Source organism: Ranitomeya imitator, chromosome 3, assembly GCF_032444005.1.
Source record: "Ranitomeya imitator isolate aRanImi1 chromosome 3, aRanImi1.pri, whole genome shotgun sequence".
Taxonomy (NCBI): domain Eukaryota; kingdom Metazoa; phylum Chordata; class Amphibia; order Anura; family Dendrobatidae; genus Ranitomeya; species Ranitomeya imitator.
The window spans coordinates 90,679,320-90,701,637 of record NC_091284.1 but is presented as its reverse complement, the minus strand read 5'-3'; the positions used below and the strand labels follow the sequence as shown (position 1 = coordinate 90,701,637).

Here is a 22,318-nt window from a genome sequence, read left to right as displayed (position 1 = left end):
TATCCAATCGGTTGGAATTTCTAGTTTAGTAAACAGCCTAAAATGGTAACAAAAATTATAAAAGACACACCTTACCAATTCCATCACTTCTGTACTGATGCCTTCAGGTCCCTTGTTGTGTTGGGCTTCCTGTTTCATCAATGTAGTCCAGGGAAGCAGCAGAGGATTGTATTAGGCAAGTATGACTACTAGGAATAAGTGAACCCGAATGGTAATGTTCGGGGTTTGTACCGGACACCTAGTGTCTGGTGCCGAACCCCCAACATGGACTTCGGCAGCCTAATAAAGCTTGATGAAAGGCTGCAGTGCAGCCAATGAAGAAGCTTTAAAGAAGTTGTCCACCACTTGGACAACCCCTTCTTCTACCGCATGTTTTTCCCTGATAAAATTAAAAAAGCATATACTCATCTCCGGTGCCGTTCCAGCAGTTTCGACACTCACTCTTCCCATGCGGTTGTTGTGACACTTGAGCCTGGCATCCCATCAGCACCGACTTCACTGTCTATGCCTTTGTACGAATCAAACATGAAGAGGAAGTCAGGGCTACGGATGCTCTCTCATTTCCTCTTAATGTTCAATTTGTACAAAGACGGGAACAGTGACGCCAGGGCTGTTTGGACGTCAGGCTCACGTGTCACAACAACTGCACGGGAGCGCAGACACCGGAGGTGAGCATAAGCTTTTTTATTTTACTGGGGCAAAACATTTAGATCAAGAAGGAGTTGTACTAGTTGTGGACAACCCCTTTAAGGCAGTGGGCACTTCCGGCCTGATCCCAGCCATGCCAAGTAATGTCATATGATATTTATAGGTTGGGAAGGGCCATGAATATTGGGCCCTTCCCAGCATAATAAGACTAGCCCTCAGCCACCCAAGAAATGGCCCCACATAGAACATCAAGGACAAAAAGCTGACACTTTGGATGCCCTTTTAATTACCACTGAGGTCTACTGTGGGAAACAGGATATTCTGATGGGGAAAAGACAGCCAGATTGAAATTTTTGTTTGCAGGAGGAAAGCATGCCCTCTCAGGCTGAAGCTCCTATGATGAAATTATTTTTCCAGCCGTGGTGTCTCCATTATACAGATAGGAATATTGGGTTCTGCACAGATCTGATATTTACCGGATATAGATTTTCGGCATCATAGTGAAGGTACGGACGTGACACATTAACTCACATCACTGTAGGGACACTAGAATCTCTCCAATTGAATAAAGGACTGATAGATGGGGCTATACCTGTCATATTTGGTCCCTATGGAAATATAAAATCACAATAACAAATATGATATCAATATTGAACACTAGTGATGAGCTAGTATGCTCGTTACTCGAGTTTCTCAGAGAATGCTCGGGTTGTCTCCAAGTATTTCGGCATGTTCGGAGATTTAGTTTGTCGACGCAGTTGCATGATTTGCGGCTGCTAGACAGCTTGAATACATGTAGGGATTCCCTAACAGGGAATCCCAATGAAATACTCGGAGACCACCCGAGCATGCCCAGAGAAACTCGAGTAACGAGCATACTCGCTCATCAGTATTGAACACCTGTGATCTTCAGAGATGAAGATATCTTGGAAGTTGGAAATCTCAATTTCCTGAAACTGAAGCCATCACCAGCCCTGTTTTGAGTAATCAAGGGTAGGTATGTGGGCGTAACTTAGGAGCTGATAAAAAGCAAAAACTGTGTCTGGATCAATCGTCAGTCCATGGAATTCATAGTTTGCTGTGCGTACTGTTCATTTCTCTCGAAGCGCTTCCCTCCGCTAAGCTCTGTGCCATTCCTGTGACCAAGTTTGTTAACGTTCTTGTTTCTTCTTTTATTTTATGTAATTGTCTATATCGTATTGTTTTGTTCCCATTTTGTATCATCCTGAATATTTTTTTTTACTAAACACTGCCTATCTTTCTGCAGTAAATATAAAATGTAATAGCTCTGTTCCTTTTGCTGTGGAAACCAAACCCTTGAAAGCCATACACTATCTGTATTTGGTGTCCAATCGACCAGTATAAACAATTTGTGGTGGCAGCTAATCTTTCTTGGGTTATTGTGGAGTTGGCAGTGACCTTACCGAGGTAAGTATATATTCCATGAGTTGGAATTGGTTGTATATATACACCATGTGCTCACTTTGAGTTCCCCAATAACTGGCCTAGTAGTGGAAACAGCCACGGTCTCCTCCGTTAAATTGGTCAATTGTGCAATTGTCCTGATGATGAGGGGCAACAGAGAAATGTTCATGACAAAAAAAGGTATCAGTGGGTGAATCTGCATGACCCCCTTCCCCCAGCTGTGACACTTGGCTTTAAAAAAATGAAATAAAAAGTGATAAAAAACGACAGGCCATTGTGCAAAAAACTGATATGAAAACGTTAGGGCTCCTAAAATATGACAACCCCCCTCCCAAAAAACCAGAGCAGAGCAATTTTGTGTTTTAAAAAAAAGTTATTTTTCTTGTGAAAAAGTAGTAAAACATAAATTGGGTATTAACAGAATCATAATCGACCTGCAGAGTAGCGTTAAAGAAGCACTCACATGAAAGTTTTCATCCTCTTAATATATTCAATTAAACATATTATATAGCACTGTGAACTTACAATTGCTCATTTTGCCCTTTTACCCAAAAAACTGGTCTCTTTTCTCTGCTCTATGTAGAAACTGGAAGTAACTTTTCCCTACATAAATCATCCTCCTCTTCCACTCCTTACTCAGCTGCACCCTCCTCCTCTCTAAGGACTTTTGTAGTGACTAATAAGTCATGCATGAAAAAGAGACCTCCTGTTTCTACATAGAGTTCAGAAGGATTCAGCTAGTCAGTTTTTAGTCATATGATGTCATAGACCCAATGGAAAACAGAAGAATTAACTGGGTAGAAAAGAGAAATGAGCACTTTTAAGTACACAGTGCTATTGTCACAATTCCTCCACTCAGTGTGGTGAATTTATGACAGGGGCATGCTGTCAGTATCGTGATAGACAGCTCAGCGTGGCTAGTGACAGTCCAATCACCCAATCAAGGCCGGGGCGTTTTGGGTTTCCTACAGGTGTCTCTTTTTCGGAGTGATTTCCAGGCTATTTAGCTGGTTGTCTGCATCTATTCTCTGCCAGTTACAGCTTTCAGCTCTGTGTGGCTTATCCTCTGTGTCTTGATCTATGATGTCTGATATTTTTTGTTGGATTCTGGATTTTCCTATTGACTATCTGTTTGTATTACCCCATTTTCCTTGACGCACTCTGACCTTAGAATTCTGACTCGGAACTGTGACCTGACTATGCCTTTTGCTTTACCCCTTAGTATATGATGAGCACTCTTGGTATCTGACCCCGAACCTGTTGACTACCCTAGCCTCACATCTTGCCCTTGAATAGTGACTAGCATCACAGCTATATAACATTATGACTGCAATATATTAACAAGATAAAACCTTTGATGTCCAGTCTGTTCCTCCTACAGAGAAATCAGTGTTTGAATTGATATACAAATGTAGCTGAAGGTCTGAAACTTCTATCACTCCAGCTCTATTACGAGGCCTATTACCACCTCCTCTTGCTTGATTTACAGCCTCTACGCTCTGTGACTTCAGGAGCCATCAGTTAAGTAGGAGGAGGCAGTGGTGGGTAGGGAATAGAGCTGGAGTGACAGATTTCAGATCTACAGCGTCATTTGCTAATTTCTCAGTAACGGAGGAATGGATTGGCCATGTAAAGGCATTGCTGGATGGGGCTTTAAATTTGGGGTGTGACATCCTACTGACAGATTTCCTTTAAGCTTGTAGCTGAAGATCGGGACACCTTTTTCGATATGATGTTTTTTCGTAAGTTGCATATCTTATTCCTATGACCACCTTTAAGATGTGTTTTGCAATATTGTTCAAAACATACGCTACATAGATTTTCAACTTTTTGGAGTTTCTCTCATACATTTTTGCTATTTTGGTACTGTAAACAGACTGATATAACGATACAAACATGCCATCTACCATGCACTGCATACAGCTCACCGCAGGCTCCAGACCAATGACATATTACAGCTGGGATGTCTTTTCATGACCCACAATATGTTTTAGGTTGACATGATTGCAGCACTTATTCACCGGTCACTATAACAACAACCATCAATGAGGGCGGCCAAATGGCCTTAATGATCCCTGATTTTTCTTCTTTTCACTGCACATTTCGTAATGTTTAACTGACACCATTAAATGAAGAGAACATAATAAGTAAGGAGAGGATGATGCCAGGATCATGTATCCCACCGACTCTGTATTGATCAAGCCCCGGAGCGTGACGTATTTACTATACCACGTGGACAGAAATAATTACATTATCCTGGTGAGAACGATCAGGCAAAGCATGATGAGCAATTATAGCAAATTATAAACACAAAGATCAGAGAATAATGGTTAGGACATAGGACACAAATGTAGGGAAAAAAAACAAAAAAAACAACACTGACCTGTTAGGGCAAAAGAGCAAAATAGGTTAAACACACCTCTGCTTTTTAACCACTTAAAGGGAAGCTACCAGAAAATGATTTGCATCAAGGTTTGGTGCTAAATGTATATTTTTTAATTACTTTTTTATCATATTACAATCTACATTAAAATAAAAATCTTGCAAAATCACACGGACCACTGGGGCTTTATTAGACGCTAAATTTATGTTGTTTCAGGAAATAACACATTTACATAGCCTCAATGGTCAGACTCCGACCGAATCTATTTTAATCAAGCATCTAATGAGTGTTTGCAAAAGTCATTGTGCAAGGAGGGGACGTAGGGTGGCCTATTGCAATTGGTGGACCCTGTGTTATCAGCTGTCTATAGAGGTATTACCGGTTATTGTAATCCTGTCTCTGATGATAATGAGACTTCTAAAAACTCTTCCTGAAAGGAAAGGAAGTTGGAGTCTAAAAAGCCCTAGTCGCTTTTTCACCCTACCGGTCATGCTCATTAAAGCTGCGTATACCTCCATAGCTTTATATTTGATTTGTGCATGCTTCGGAAGCCCCTGGCACTCGAATACTTTGTTCATGCCGTGAGCGCACGGAGCAATAACAGCGACGCACACTTAAGGCAACCATAACGCTCCGAGTACCAGCTTGACTGAACCATATCCAGCGCAACCCACATGACAAGGAGACTGGAGGTTACATAGAAGTTAACTAAAGATTAAGGCTGTGTGGACACGTTCAGGATTTTTCACGTTTTTTTCTGCTATAAAACCGCTTAAAAAACGCAAACATATGCATTCCATCATTTATAATGCATTCCGCAATTTTTGTACATATGTTGCGTTTTTTTCCACCAAAAAAACGCATCGCTGTAAAAAAAACGTTCATTAATTTTGCGGATTTTTTGCATTTTTACCGTTATTTAATTGCATTGGGAAAGCTCCGGAAAAAACGCGATAAAAACGCGTGCGATTTCCTGCAGAAAATCCTGACGTGTGCACGTAGCCTAAAAGTTTTTTTATTTCTCTACTGGGACGTTTACAGACACGTTAAGGATGAACATTACGTGACCTGTACGGCATTAGGGGCAATTTAGTGTAGCAAAATGACGTGACAGGTTCCGTTTAATAAAACATCATGATATGAAAAAACAAAATTTGACATTAAAATTTTTTTTTTAAATACATGGACTAGCATTATAGAATGCTGTAGATAAGCCCTGAAAGGCAGTGGCGGTATCTTATATTGGCCAAATCTGGATACAGGTTCGCTTTAAGGATGTGGCCATTTTTTTTTATTTTTTTGGCTTTCGTTTTTTTCCTCCTCTTCTTCTAAGAGCCCTAACTTTTTTTTTTCTTTCTACAGTATATAGCTGTACGAGGGATTGGTTTTTTTTTTCTTTCTTCAGAACTAGATGTACAGTAATTTTGAATGACATTATTCATTTTACCACATCATGTAATGAAAGCAGGGAAGAGAATTCCATGATGAAGAAAAACAATGCAATTCTGCCATGGCGGGTGGTGGTGGGGGTTTTGTTTCTGCAGTATTGTTTGGTACCGTAAATATAAATATAAAAATAAAAGAACCTGGCACTCAACTTAAATGCAAGCGTCTTGATTTTTTTTATTGTGTAGTACCAAAAAACGTTTCGGTCTATTTGACCTTCTTCAGTTACGTACGGAGAGGGTTAATTGATGGACTTAACAAACAAACGATAAAAACATATTGATTAAAGTAATTAGGAAAATGACAATGGTGAACCAAAAAGATGGAACCACAGGATAAGGAGGCAAACAACAGGCAAGGTAGAAAATATCAAAGTTATGGTCTAAAGGGAAAATACAAGGACTGATAGATGTTCTTGATAAAATTATCTTTATTGAACAGAAGTGGTAAACGGTAGCACTACAACAAAAAATGTGCCCGTACTTGGAATAAAATCAAATCCTTGTATTTTCCTTTTAGATCATAAGTTCGAGATTTATTTTGTCCGGTTTCTTATCGAATGGTCTACCATTCATGCACTTAGCAACTATATATCATCCACTGTATACATTAATTGATGTGTTACTTTTAGATATACAGGTCCTTCTCAAAAAATTAGCATATAGTGTTAAATTTCATTATTTACCATAATGTAATGATTACAATTAAACTTTCATATATTATAGATTCATTATCCACCAACTGAAATTTGTCAGGTCTTTTATTGTTTTAATACTGATGATTTTGGCATACAACTCCTGATAACCCAAAAAACCTGTCTCAATAAATTAGCATATCAAGAAAAGGTTCTCTAAACGACCTATTACCCTAATCTTCTGAATCAACTAATTAACTCTAAACACATGCAAAGGATACCTGAGGCTTTTATAAACTCCCTGCCTGGTTCATTACTCAAAACCCCCATCATGGGTAAGACTAGCGACCTGACAGATGTCAAGAAGGCCATCATTGACACCCTCAAGCAAGAGGGTAAGACCCAGAAAGAAATTTCTCAACAAATAGGCTGTTCCCAGAGTGCTGTATCAAGGCACCTCAATGGTAAGTCTGTTGGAAGGAAACAATGTGGCAGAAAACGCTGTACAACGAGAAGAGGAGACCGGACCCTGAGGAAGATTGTGGAGAAGGACCGATTCCAGACCTTGGGGAACCTGAGGAAGCAGTGGACTGAGTCTGGTGTGGAAACATCCAGAGCCACCGTGCACAGGCGTGTGCAGGAAATGGGCTACAGGTGCCGCATTCCCCAGGTAAAGCCACTTTTGAGCTACAGAGAAGCAGCACTGGACTGTTGCTAAGTGGTCCCAAGTACTTTTTTCTGATGAAAGCAAATTTTGCATGTCATTCGGAAATCAAGGTGCCAGAGTCTGGAGGAAGACTGGGGAGAAGGAAATGCCAAAATGCCTGAAGTCCAGTGTCAAGTACCCACAGTCAGTGATGGTGTGGGGTGCCATGTCAGCTGCTGGTGTTGGTCCACTGTGTTTCATCAAGGGCAGGGTCAATGCAGCTAGCTATCAGGAGATTTTGGAGCACTTCATGCTTCCATCGGCTGAAATGCTTTATGGAGATGAAGATTTAATTTTTCAGCACGACCTGGCACCTGCTCACAGTGCCAAAACCACTGGTAAATGGTTTACTGACCATGGTATTACTGTGCTCAATTGGCCTGCCAACTCTCCTGACCTGAACCCCATAGAGAATCTGTGGGATATTGTGAAGAGAAAGTTGAGAGACGCAAGACCCAACACTCTGGATGAGCTTAAGGCCGCTATTGAAGCATCCTGGGCCTCCATAACATCTCAGCAGTGTCACAGGCTGATTGCCTCCATGCCACGCCGCATTGAAGCAGTCATTTCTGCCAAAGGATTCCCGACCAAGTATTGAGTGCATAACTGAACATTATTATTTGTTGGTTTTTTTGTTTGTTATTAAAAAACACTTTTATTTGATTGGATGGGTGAAATATGCTAATTTATTGAGACAGGTTTTTTGGGTTATCAGGAGTTGTATGCCAAAATCATCAGTATTAAAACAATAAAAGACCTGACAAATTTCAGTTGGTGGATAATGAATCTATAATATATGAAAGTTTAATTGTAATCATTACATTATGGTAAATAATGAAATTTAACACTATATGCTAATTTTTTGAGAAGGACCTGTATATGGATTGCTGAGTTCAGTTTGTATCAATCTTAAGGTAGCAAATATATATACACAACTTGCTCAAAAGTGCATGTGCATTGTGCAACAGAATGTACCTATAGACATAGTATAAGGCCGGGATCACACAAGTGAGAAATACGGCCGAGTCTCGCATGTTAATACCCGGCATTGCCGCCGTCACTCAGGAGCGGAGAGTGCGGCCGCATAACAATACATGCAGCTGCACGCTCCACTCCAGAGTGATGGCGGCAGTGCCGGGTATTAACATGCGAGACTCGGCCGTATTTCTCACATGTGTGATCCCGGCCTAAGTGTTAAATGTATCAGAGCTCAAGGGTACACAAGAAAGCAAGGGAGACCAAAAGAGGCTGTATACCAAAATTGGAATAATGTGCTGAGCAAGAGAATAGAGGAATAGTGAATCAATGCCTGGAGGTTACCTGCAATACTTCGGTGCCAGCTGCCCATTAAGGAGTTATGACCCTCTAGGTAGGTCGCGATCCTGGCCAGACTGGCAGTAGTGGGCCACTCGAGTGTGCCGCTGTCGGCACACTCCGAGTCCCCCCCGCTGTCGGCACACTCCCGGGCCGGCCCCGCATTCAACTGTACCGGCGTCATAGACGCCGGTACAGTTGAATGCAATGATAGGGAGAGAGCGTCTGCTGTCGCTCCCTCTCCCATCATTCCCCGCTCTGCCTGCCGCTGACACTGCGGGTGCGCGATGACGTCATATCATCGCGCACCTGCTATGCGACCGGGCGGGCAGACTGCAGCTGCTGAGACCGGAGCAGCGCGGGGCAAGAGGAAAGGTGAGTAGAGTCAGTGTTTTTTTTATTATTATTATTACATGGCATGGCTGCATTACATTCTATGGGGACTGGCTGCATCACATTCTATGGGGACTGGCTACATTACATTCTATGGAGTTGTGCTGCATTACATTCTATGGGGGCTGTGCTGCATTACATTCTATGGGGGCTGTGCTGCATTACATTCTATGGGGCCAGTGCTGCATTACATTCTATGGGGCTGTGCTGCATTACATTCTATGGGGGCTGTGCTGCATTACATTCTATGGGGGCTGTGCTGCATTACATTCTATGGGGCCGGTGCTGCATTACATTCTATGGGGCTGTGCTGCATTACATTCTATGGGGCCTGTGCTGCATTACATTCTATGGGGGCTGTGCTGCATTACATTCTATTGGGCCGGTGCTGCATTACATTCTATGGGGCCGGTGCTGCATTACATTCTATGGGGGCTGGCTGCATTACATTCTATGGGGCCGGTGCTGCATTACATTCTATGGGGGCTGGCTGCATTACATTCTATGGGGCTGTGCTGCATTACATTCTATTGGGCTGTGCTGCATTACATTCTATGGGGAGCTGGCTGCATTACATTCTATGGGGGCTGTGCTGTATTACATTCTATGGGGGCTGGCTGTATTACATTCTATGGGGGCTGGCTGCATTACATTCTATGGGGGCTGGCTGTATTACATTCTATGGGGGCTGTGCTGCATTACATTCTATAGGGGCTGTGCTGCATTACATTCTATGGGGGCTGTGCTGCATTATATTCTATGGGAGCTGGCTGTATTACATTCTATGGGGGCTGGCTGCATTACATTCTATGGGGGCTGAGCTGTATTACATTCTATGGGGACTGAGCTGTATTACATTCTATGGGGACTGAGCTGTATTACATTCTATGGGGACTGAGCTGTAATGCTGGATACAGCTGTAATTATGTTCTATAGTCATGTTACACTCCCCTCACTTCTTGTAACCTACAAGTGTACAAAGATATTATACAGTCACCATGCGACAAGTGGGCCTGTGTACCTTCAAATGCCAGGGCTGAATTTTAGTCCCAGTCCGGCCCTGGCCGCGATGACATGTTGTGTGGGGAGAAGTCAAGGAACAGAGGGGGCCACCAGTCTCCCATGTAGCAGTCCTTCCCCTGCAAGCCAGACCTTTCATCTGACTGGTAACTGACTCATATTCTGGCTGCCGCTGACACTGCGGGTGCGCGATGACGTCATATCATCGCGCACCTGCTATGTGACCGGGCGGGCAGACTGCAGCTGCTGAGACCGGAGCCAGGAGCAGCGCGGGGCAAGAGGAAAGGTGAGTAGAGTCAGTGTTTTTTTTTTATTATTATTACATGGCATGGCTGCATTACATTCTATGGGGACTGGCTACATTACATTCTATGGGGCTGTGCTGCATTACATTCTATGGGGGCTGTGCTGCATTACATTCTATGGGGGCTGTGCTGCATTACATTCTATGGGGGCTGTGCTGCATTACATTCTATGGGGGCTGTGCTGCATTACATTCTATGGGGCCGGTGCTGCATTACATTCTATGGGGCTGTGCTGCATTACATTCTATGGGGCCTGTGCTGCATTACATTCTATGGGGAAGTGCTGTATTACATTCTATGGGAGCTGTGCTGTATTACATTCTATGGGGAAGTGCTGTATAACATTCTATGGGGTCTGTGCTGCATTACATTCTATGGGGGCTGTGCTGTATTACATTCTATGGGAGCTGTGCTGTATTACATTCTATGGGAGCTGTGCTGTATTACATTCTATGGGAGCTGTGCTGTATTACATTCTATGGGGAAGTGCTGTATTACATTCTATGGGGTCTGTGCTGCATTACATTCTATGGGGGCTGTGCTGTATTACATTCTATGGGAGCTGTGCTGTATTACATTCTATGGGAGCTGTGCTGTATTACATTCTATGGGGCCTGTGCTGTATTACAATCTATGGGGCCTGTGCTGTATTACATTCTATGGGGGCTGTGCTGTATTACATTCTATGGGAGCTGTGCTGTATTACATTCTATGGGAGCTGTGCTGCATTACATTCTATGGGGAAGTGCTGCATTACATTCTATGGGGGCTGTGCTGTATTACATTCTATGGGAGCTGTGCTGTATTACATTCTATGGGAGCTGTGCTGTATTACATTCTATGGGGCCTGTGCTGTATTACAATCTATGGGGCCTGTGCTGTATTACATTCTATGGGGGCTGTGCTGTATTACATTCTATGGGGGCTGTGCTGCATTACATTCTATGGGGCTGTGCTGCACTACATTCTATGGGGCTGTGCTGCATTACATTCTATGGGGAGCTGGCTGCATTACATTCTACGGGGACTGTGCTGTATTACATTCTACGGGGGCTGTGCTGTATTACATTCTATGGGGGCTGTGCTGTATTACATTCTATGGGGGCTGGCTGTATTACATTCTATGGGGGCTGGCTGCATTACATTCTATGGGGGCTGGCTGTATTACATTATATGGGGGCTGTGCTGCATTACATTCTATAGGGGCTGTGCTGCATTACATTCTATGGGGGCTGTGCTGCATTACATTCTATGGGGGCTGTGCTGCATTACATTCTATGGGGGCTGTGCTGCATTACATTCTATGGGGGCTGTGCTGCATTACATTCTATGGGGGCTGTGCTGCATTACATTCTATGGGGGCTGGCTGTATTACATTATATGGGGGCTGTGCTGCATTACATTCTATAGGGGCTGTGCTGCATTACATTCTATGGGGGCTGTGCTGCATTACATTCTATGGGGGCTGTGCTGCATTACATTCTATGGGGGCTGTGCTGCATTACATTCTATGGGGGCTGTGCTGTATTACATTCTATGGGGGCTGTGCTGTATTACATTCTATGGGGGCTGGCTGTATTACATTATATGGGGGCTGTGCTGCATTACATTCTATAGGGGCTGTGCTGCATTACATTCTATGGGGGCTGTGCTGTATTACATTCTATGGGAGCTGGCTGTATTACATTCTATGGGGGCTGTGCTGCATTACATTCTATGGGGGGCTGTGCTGCATTACATTCTATGGGGGCTGTGCTGCATTACATTCTATGGGGGCTGTGCTGCATTACATTCTATGGGGGCTGTGCTGTATTACATTCTATGGGGGCTGTGCTGTATTACATTCTATGGGGGCTGTGCTGTATTACATTCTATGGGGGCTGTGCTGCATTACATTCTATGGGGCTGTGCTGCACTACATTCTATGGGGCTGTGCTGCATTACATTCTATGGGGAGCTGGCTGCATTACATTCTACGGGGACTGTGCTGTATTACATTCTACGGGGGCTGTGCTGTATTACATTCTATGGGGGCTGTGCTGTATTACATTCTATGGGGACTGGCTGTATTACATTCTATGGAGGCTGTGCTGCATTACATTCTATGGAGGCTGTGCTGCATTACATTCTATGGGGCTGTGCTGCATTACATTCTATGGGGAGCTGGCTGCATTACATTCTATGGGAGCTGTGCTGTATTACATTCTATGGGGCTGGCTGTATTACATTCTATGGGGGCTGGCTGCATTACATTCTATGGGGGCTGGATGTATTACATTCTATAGGGGCTGTGCTGTATTACATTCTATAGGGGCTGTGCTGCATTACATTCTATGGGGGCTGTGCTGCATTACATTCTATGGGGCTGTGCTGTATTACATTCTATGGGGGCTGTGCTGTATTACATTCTATGGGGGCTGTGCTGTATTACATTCTATGGGGACTGAGCTGTATTACATTCTATGGGGGCTGTGCTGTATTACATTCTATGGGGGCTGAGCTGTAATGCTGGATACAGCTGTAATTATGTTCTATAGTCATGTTACACTCCCCTCACTTCTTGTAACCTACAAGTGTACAAAGATATTATACAGTCACCATGCGACAAGTGGGCCTGTGTGACTTCAAATGCCAGGGCTGAATTTTAGTCCCAGTCCGGCCCTGGCCGCGATGACATGTTGTGTGGGGAGAAGTCAAGGAACAGAGGGGGCCACCAGTCTCCCATGTAGCAGTCCTTCCCCTGCAAGCCAGACCTTTCATCTGACTGGTAACTGACTCATATTCTGGATACTTTGTCTTACCATTATTGTATTTGCATATCTGACCATTGTATATGTGTAACCATTTTGTATATATGTGTTTTATCTAGTGTCCCCTTAAGGCGATTAAATACAGTTAAGTCCATATATATTTGGACAGAGACAACATGTTTCTAATTTTGGTTATAGACATTACTACAATGAATTAAAAAAAAATCAATTCAGATGCACTTGAAGTTCAGACTTTCAGCTTTCATTTGAGTGTATCCACATTAAAATTGGATGAAGGGTTTAGGAGTTTCAGCTGTTTTTAAAGGGACCAAAAGTAATTGGACAATTGACTCCAAGGCTATTTCATGGACAGGTGTGGGCAATCCCTTCGTTATGTCATTCTCAATTAAGCAGATAAAAGGCCTGGAGTTGATATGTAGTGTGGTGCTTGCATTTGGAAGGTTTTGCTGTGAAGTAAACATGCGGTCAAAGGAGCTCTCCATGCAGGTGAAACAAGCCATCCTTAAGCTGCAAAAACAGAATAAACCATCCGAGAAAGTGCTACAATATTAGGAGTGGCAAAATCTACAGTTTGGTACATCCTGAGAAAGAAAGAAAGCACTGGTGAACTCATCAATGCAAAAAGACCTGGGCGCCCACGGAAGACAACAGTGGTGGATGATCACAGAATAATCTCCATGGTGAAGAGAATCCCCTTCACAACAGCCAACCAAGTGACCAACACTCTCCAGGAGGTCGGCGTATCAATATCCAAATCTACCATAAAGAGAAGACTGCATGAAAGTAACTACAGAGGGTTCACTGCACGGTGCAAGCCACTGATAAGCATCAAGAATAAAAAGGCTAGACTGGACCTTGCTAAAAAACATCTAAAAAAGCCAGCACAGTTCTGGAAGAACATTCTTTGGACAGATGAAACCAAGATCAACCTCTACCAGAATGATGGAAAGAGAAAAGTATGGCGAAGGCGTGGTACAGCTCATGATCCAAAGCATACCACATCATCTGTAAAACCCGGCGGAGGCAGTGTGATGGCTTGGGCATGCATGGCTGCCAGTGGCACTGGGTCACTAGTGTTTATTGATGATGTGACACAGGACAGAAGCAGCCGAATGAATTCTGAGGTATTCAGAGCCGCCATACTGTGTGCTCAGATCCAGACAAATACAGCCAAACTGATTGGTCGTCGTTTCATACTACAGATGGACAATGACCCAAAACATAAAGCCAAAGCAACCCAGGAGTTTATTAAAGCAAAGAAGTGGAATATTCTTGAATGGCCAAGTCAGTCACCTGATCTCAACCCAATTGAGCAGCATTTCACTTGTTAAAGACTAAACTTCAAACAGAAAGGCCACAAACAAACAGCAACTGAAAACCACCGCAGTGAAGGCCTGGCAGAGCATCAAAAAGGAGGAAACACAGCGTCTGGTGATGTCCAGGAGTTCAAGACTTCAGGCAGTCATTGCCCACAAAGGGTTTTCAACTAAGTACTAGAAATGAACATTTTATTTAAAATTATTGAAGCTGTCCAATTACTTTTTGTCCCTTTAAAAACAGGGTGGCACATATTAAGGAGCTGAAACTCTTAGACCCTTCATCCAATTTTAATGTGGATACCCTCAAATGAAAGCTGAAAGTCTGAACTTCAACTGCATCTGAATTGTTTTGTTTAAAATTCATTGTGGTATTGTCTATAACTAAAATTAGAAAAATTTTGCCTCTGTCCAAATATATATGGACTTAACTGTATATAATTTAATATTGGGCTGCTCTTTTATCTCAATCCACACATCCATGATCTCAGCTTAGCTTTCCATGCTACCGAGGCTGGTTTCTGGCCCGATATAATCCCATTAACGGACTGGGCTTATATCAAACATGGGACTAGTTGCAGTTCTACCGGGCAAACCAGGTGCTGTTTCACTGGTGCTAGTGAAAGAAGCTTCTCAGCCTGTCAGAACGAGTGTGGTGCAATGTTAGTTACTGCGTGGGACACAATCTCACTCCCAGAGCCTCCTGGACCCATGTGGACAGGGGTTATCTGCCAAGTTGACCTTACATGTCCCCCCAGGGGGTGCGGTACATTGCGTTGGTGCAAGTGAGGAGTGCGTACCATGCAACTCCTCGGACATAATAGTGACATCAAGTAGGGTGGCGAGGTTAGCGTTCATCACAGTGTGTTTCCCAATACTCTACAATGCAGATGACTTACCATCAAGTTGTCCTGTCTTCTGAGTACAGAGAAAGTGAAGGCAGGGCAGGAGCAGTAGTGACTGGTCTTGTAACAGGTGTACATCTTGCCTGAACTCCCAGTTACCTGAGCAAAAGTTAAAAACCACATTGTATTATCTCTTATTCCATGATAGGACACCATCTTTATTCTATGGCTTCAGAATTTTTATTTTAATCAGCTGCAATATTGTACAGTAATTATGCATTCAATGGTCAATCATATGTAGAAATAAATACATTATGTAAAAAAGTCTAAGGGCTCCTACTCACTTGCGAGCAACTTGGATGAGTCTCGCATGTTTAAAACCCGGCTCTGCACCTGGCTCTCAGATCGGAGCGTGCGGCCGCATAGGAATACATGCGGCCGCAAGCTCAGCTCCTGAGTGGGGGGTGCAGTGACGGGGTATTGCCATGCGAGACTCATCCGATTCTCGCGCAAGTGAGTAGGAGCCCTAATAGTTGCAGTAATGGCTCACGCACAACTCACAATTGCTTGTACTAATGCTTTATGGCAACACAACGTCCCTATGGGCAAGTTTCACACACCGGCAGGGACTCTACGATGGATCGTACAAAATACCTCATTTTAGTTTTTGTATAAAATCAGAGACACACAGAGTTACCATATAGACCCATATTATGTCATGTGCTGGAGTGCTAAGTTTTATAGATTGTAGCTGACAATTTCTGGAAGAGTAAACTTTTACTGTGTACTTCCTCGTTAGCAAAGAGGTGCTACATCAAAAGTGAAGCTGATTGCCCATAAGGCAGGTTGGTCGTCTCCGAGACTTCACATTGTAATGGAAATTATTTCCATGCCACAACAATAATCTGATATTAACACAATCCAGAAGAGGATGACTGGAGGACAGAATCACTTCCGACGGCCTTGAGAGACCACAGAAATATAAGTGAACCTGAAATCTTCACATATGATAGTCATGTTTGGTGTGTCTAGAATGGCGAAAGAATGCTTGGAAATATGGAGGTCATATTATTCCACTATGAGGTTTCAGCGGGAAAATATTACATAAATTAGAATAATGTACTTGCACCCATCTTTTTGCACATAAAATTAACCATAATAATAATAATAATAATAATAATAATCTTTATTTATATAATAATAATCTTTATTTATATAGCGCAAACATATTCCGCAGCGCTTTACAGTTTAACAGTTTCAAACACAACAGTCATAGGTAACAATGTTAACAATACAGTAATAAAGCAAAATAAGACAAAATAAGACGACCCTGCTCGTGAGAGCTTACAATCTACAATGAGGTGGGGGAGATACAAAGCACAGGTGTGTATTTACAATGATGTATTTACAATGATGGTCCAGCCATCTTCAATACTTCATACTCTGCTCATCTGAGCAAGAGGAGGTGGCGAGGGGTTTGGATGAGACCAAATATAACATCTCATCCATAAAAACCCAGTGTTGGATCCCAAGAGAGACAACGTGTATTGTACAGCTGTACAAATTTCTGCGGTAATATCCTCTGCCCGAAGCGCTCATTGGTCCAATCCCTAAGACGTTTCTGTGTTTATCCTTTTATATTGTACTGTTGTTGTTGTACTGTTTTTTATGTATGTCATCTTCTTATTACATCATCTTTATGTAACCTTAAGAACTGTACCTTTTTAAATCTAAAATGTAATAAGTTTGTTTCTTGCTGCTCTAAACTTACCTACTACCTTGAAGAGGGAAAGTATAGTCTGATTTTGTTATCCTCTGTATGCCAGAGTGCTAGAAGAGAACTTATTAGGTGATTGGGAAAGCCGGGTCTGAGTGTATACTAGTGTGTTACACAGGGTAGGCATCCAGTGGCCTATTAAAATAGTGGTGTGGATATGTGAGCTGGCGGTGAGGTGCAATTAGCTCATTGTTAGCCCGTTGTGATGGGCGAGTGTGAGAAGTGTAGTCCTCCTTTACAGCCACCTCCAAAACACATGTGCAGTGAGTGTGTGATGTTTGTGGCAATAAGATAGAAAAATTGACCACAAATATTAGCTCATAGTCCTCGTACCTAGATGATTAGGACTGCTAGCTATCCAACAGATCTCTTTGTCTGCCATAATGCTGTGTCTGTCACTTGGTTAAAGCATGCTTGTCCTTGATACCATCATTGAATAAAACAAGTAAAAACGGCTTTTGATGCATATAGTAGTCTAACATGACCATATAAAATTCTCATACTCTGTAACTTGCCATCCACTCTCATTGAGCAGTTTATTAACATTCTGCCAGAACTATTGGTGCTGCAACCTTTCAGACGCATCATGCATTACTCCCGTCATTGTCAAATGGCTTGCCTACCATTAACAGAAAGCTCGGCTTTCTGAGATGCCTGCATTTAGCTTGACAGAAGGGAGAGGAACAGAAAGACAAAGATCCAACCATAGCTCCAGTAATCTGTCTCGGTGTCTCTTCTGATAGACGTGGATAACACTTGACAACAGGCAGTGGACCGTGAGTTAGACAGAAAGGAGACAAATCTGAAACAAAATAACTTTCAGTTTCCCAATTTATCATATCTATCAAGTGTGATCATAAGCACTTGGCTCATGTACCAAATCTATAATTTGAAAAAAAAAGGAATTGTACTTTGCAGTAGAGAATTAGGGGATCGGTCTATAAATGTCAGTGACTAATGGCTTTTCATCTTCTATATAATTGTCTAAGGGTCACTTCCGTCTGTCTGTCTGTCCTTCTGTCACGGATATTCATTGGTCGCGGCCTCTGTCGGTCATGGAAATCCAAGTCGCTGATTGGTCGTGGCTGTTTTGCCACGACCAATCAGCGACGGGCACAGTCCGGAAGAAAGTGGCAGCTCCTTCCTCCCCGCAGTCAGTGCCCGCTCCATACTCCCCTCCAGTCAGCGCTCACACAGGGTTAATGGCAGCGTTGACCGTGGTGTAACGCACTCGGTTGACACGGCTATTAACCCTGTGTGACCAACTTTTTACTATTCATGCTGCCCATGCAGCATGAATAGTAAAAAGATCTAATGTTAAAAATAATAATAAAAAAAAAAATTGTTATATACTCACCCTCCGTTGGCTCCCGGATCGAAGCGGTTATCGACGCTCCTCGCGACACCCAGGTGACCGCTCCATGCATTGCGGTCTCGCAAGATGATAACGTGCGGTCTCACGAGACCGCTACGTCATCATCTCGCGAGACCGCAATGCACTCTTCAGACCGGACCGCGCGAGGAGCTTCGGTAACTGCTTCGATCTGGGGGCCAACAGAGGGTGAGTATATAACTATTTTTATTTTAATTCTTTTTTTTTTTTTTTTAAACAGGGATATGGTGCCCACATTGCTATAGACTGCCTGGGCTGTGCAATATATTACGTGGGCTGGGCAATATACTACGTGGGCTGGGCAATATACAACGTGGGCTGCGCAATATACTACGTGGGCTGCGCAATATACTACGTGGGCTGCGCAATACACAACGTGGGCTGGGCAATGTACTACGTGGGCTGCGCAATGTACTACGTGGGCTGCGCAATGTACAACGTGGGCTGCGCAATATACTACGTGGGCTGCGCAATATACTACGTGGGCTGCGCAATATACAATGTGGGCTGCGCAATATACTACGTGGGCTGGGCAATGTACTACGTGGGCTGCGCAATGTACAACGTGGGCTGCGCAATGTACTGCGTGGGCTGCGCAATGTACTGCGTGGGCTGTGCTATACACTACGCATACATATTCTAGAATACCCGATGTGTTAGAATCGGGCCACCATCCCATACTTGTGCACCTGTCAAATTTTGTTTGAATGCAGATTGCACATTTTCTGTTAGTACAATAAACCTCATTTCAAGGCACAAACATTACTGTGCCCAACAGTTATTAGATATATAAAACTGAAATAGCGGTTGCAAAAAAAACAATTTTTATAAAACATTAAGCTTAAGATTAATAGGGGTGCCCAAACTTTTTCATATAACTGTAGTTGAACATAACTATGCACTGCCAAATACTGATGTGTAAGAACTGTACAATTGACATAAAGGGGTTAATGGTCTTTTCCATTAAAGATTCAGCCTGCTCTTTAAACTCTATATCGTGTTCTATTTTCTTCGGTGATGTTTCCCTAATTCTATGAAGTCCATTAACTACAAATTTGGCTACTACTCATGTCACACAGAGAAACTCTTCTTTCCCATTTACCACCCCCAAGAGACCTGTCAAGGAAATGTCTGACTGTTTACAGCTGCCAAGTTCTAATTTGGACACTTGGCAGGAAGAGAGTCTCAGTCTGTATAGGACTATGGATGAAAAATGTTTACAAGCAAATCGGTCTGTACGACCAAATACATAAAGCTGCAGCAGCCGCCCAGTTTGTGGGAACGCATTGGAGAAACCATAATACTGGATCTGTTTTTCTACAAATTCAAGAACATCCGGAATCATCCTGCAGACATCAGGATCGTCTTGTACAACTAAGAACGGGAAATTACTCCAGACGAATCTGCATTTCTCCAAAACGGCAATTGCTTTTAATTAGAAGAAAGAAGATTCGGTGCCTGCAGAAACGGAACGGTGAATGCGCAGATCTTCAACATCAAGCATTTAGCATTAGACTACAATGTTTTCAGCTAAGCCTCTGTTCACATTTGTATCAAAACCTCAGTCACAATTTCCAGATAAAATAGTGTAGCATGTAGAATGCTTTTTCTAGTAAAATTATAGATTGACCTTATCATAAATTATATGATCCATCAAGTGTCGCTGATGCCTGCAAAGCTCTTCAGCTTTTTTACTTAATACTCGCATCACCCATAAAGTAACTAGAACTTTTTTTGTCCAGAACCCAACATTGTGCAGGTCCCTTGGTTATTCTTCCTCTAAATGTATATATAATCAATAACAGTTATGGTGCCCATACACTTAGAGGTAATCTCAAATTACCTCTTGAGCAGCTCAGAGCTGTGCAGTCTCCTTGCTTCCTGGTTTCTAGAAGGGTGGACTCTTTTCCTTGAGTGACAGCTCTGGTGAATAGAACTATAAAGCTCATCACAAGTTCTGCTGTAACTTATCAGTGGTTTGTTCTGAGACTACACTGTTACAACCGGTATTTACACAGAGATAACAGGGCATTTGAACAAGCACACGTGTCCAGACAAAAAATAAACAAAGTATGTCCATTGAGTACATTTTTTAAATAATGAATTCAGCAATTAGGTCTTATAGAAACTATAAATGTTTGATTAGAAGTGATAGGTAACTCCACACTGACTTTGGACAAAAAAGGAAGGAGTTTTTAGAGCTAAAATTATTGCTGTATTGCTAATACACCTATAGCAAACAGAATAATTCAATACACACAAGTCAACTACAAAGACTGTTTAGCAACTAAACAGTACATGTGATGTAATAAGATTGTGTATGAGAGATAGATACATTAATATGAATGCACAAAGCAAACAGGCCCTAAATAATAGACGCGATGGTCAAAGTACTATGATTACAAAGCATATCTGCATGGATACATGGATTCACTTTGTCATAGGTATATGGCAATAATGCTTACCCATCATGAGTATGGACTGGCTGTTGCTATCGAAATGCTACAGAAACAAGCGACCCTGACGTGAGTTTCGTGTACATAGTTGTCGCTTCCCTCCTGAGGGTTTTCTATATGTGTATTATCAATGAACCAATAATTTTAGCTAGAAAAAGACAGAGAGCAGAGAGCCTGATCATTACACCTGCAGTAAAAGCTGCAGGGCTGGCGATTTATAACTGCATGTCTTACATCAAATACCACAGTATGGCGTTCCTACATTGCACCATAATAAAAATGAACGTGGTCACATCACAAACTGCAAACTACCATTCAACATGCTAAAAATCCAAACCTGTTGGATTTTAGCAGCTTGTGTCAGTTAAGGGCCAGCGTGACCACACACATGTTGCGTTAGCGATATCCTTTGAATCCAAGCCTAACTAATAAAGCAGGAGGGTAGCTGGGGATGGGCAGACCCGTGGATGTTCGGGTTCATCAGGTTGGACCGAACTTTATAAAAAATAGTTTGGTTCGGGTACCAAAACGGTACCCGAACTTGATCCCGAACCCCATTCAAGTGAATTGGGGTCCCGAACATCTGGTGGTTTCCACGCTGTCATACAGCTCTTACCAGTGGTAAATTTACTGAAATCACCACCGCTGGGTTTTGTGGACTGCTGCGGATTCCCACACTGCTACACAGAGGACAGCATGAGCCAGCAGCTGATGACTACTACTGTCATCAGTGTTGCCTGCTCTCGATGATAGCAGGGAGAACAAGAGAGGCTGGTGAGAGAATTCATCAGCTGGCGCCTGTGCACAGTAGGAAAGATGTCAATGAGATATTTAATTAGTACAGTGAATGTGTAGCTTACTGTACATGTATTTAGCTAATAAGTATAGAAATAAGGAAAACCGTGGAGTCCCCCCATTTTTAATAACCAGCAAAGGCTAAGCAGACAGCTGTGGGCTGAAATTAATAGGCTGGGAAGGGGCCAAGGATATTGGCCCCCTCAAAGACTAAATACACAAGTGATCAGTTGCCCCACAAATGAATAATCCATTATATGCACCTTGGCTCTTCCCGCTTGCCCTTCATTACTGATGTTAGCGCTCAGCACTGCATTCGGATGTAGCAGAGTTGGGAATCATTGTGGGATGGATTCACAGCAAATCCCTTTGGATTATTTTATTTTAAAAGGTAATAAATGGGGTAAAAGAGGGTCGAGGAGTGTTTTGTACAATTAGAGGACTTTTCTGTGTGTGTGTTTATTATTTTTGACTATGTGGTTAGTAATGGGGGTGACAGACATCTCTCCATTCCTAACCACACAGCTGACATCAACCCCAAAATATTACCCCACTTGCCAACGCACCAGGACAAGCGGAAAGAGCCAGGCAAAGCGCCAGAATTGTTGCATCTAATGGATGGATCCTTTTCTAGGGTGCCTGTGAGCTATTTTTAAGCTGAGAAGCACCACATATCCATGGACCTTCCGTG

The 22,318-nt window shown here is 42.8% G+C and overlaps 1 protein-coding gene across 1 annotated transcript in view; it reads right to left on the bottom strand.

Annotated features, from left to right (window-relative positions):
• The window catches only part of ZSWIM7 (zinc finger SWIM-type containing 7), a 107,529-nt gene that overhangs the window by 5,649 nt on the left and 79,562 nt on the right, over window positions 1-22,318 (bottom strand). Inside the window, exon 5 of the mRNA XM_069761116.1 lies at window positions 15,261-15,365. Coding sequence (XP_069617217.1) covers window positions 15,261-15,365 — 105 coding nt within the window. The remainder of the gene's footprint in view (window positions 1-15,260; window positions 15,366-22,318) is intronic.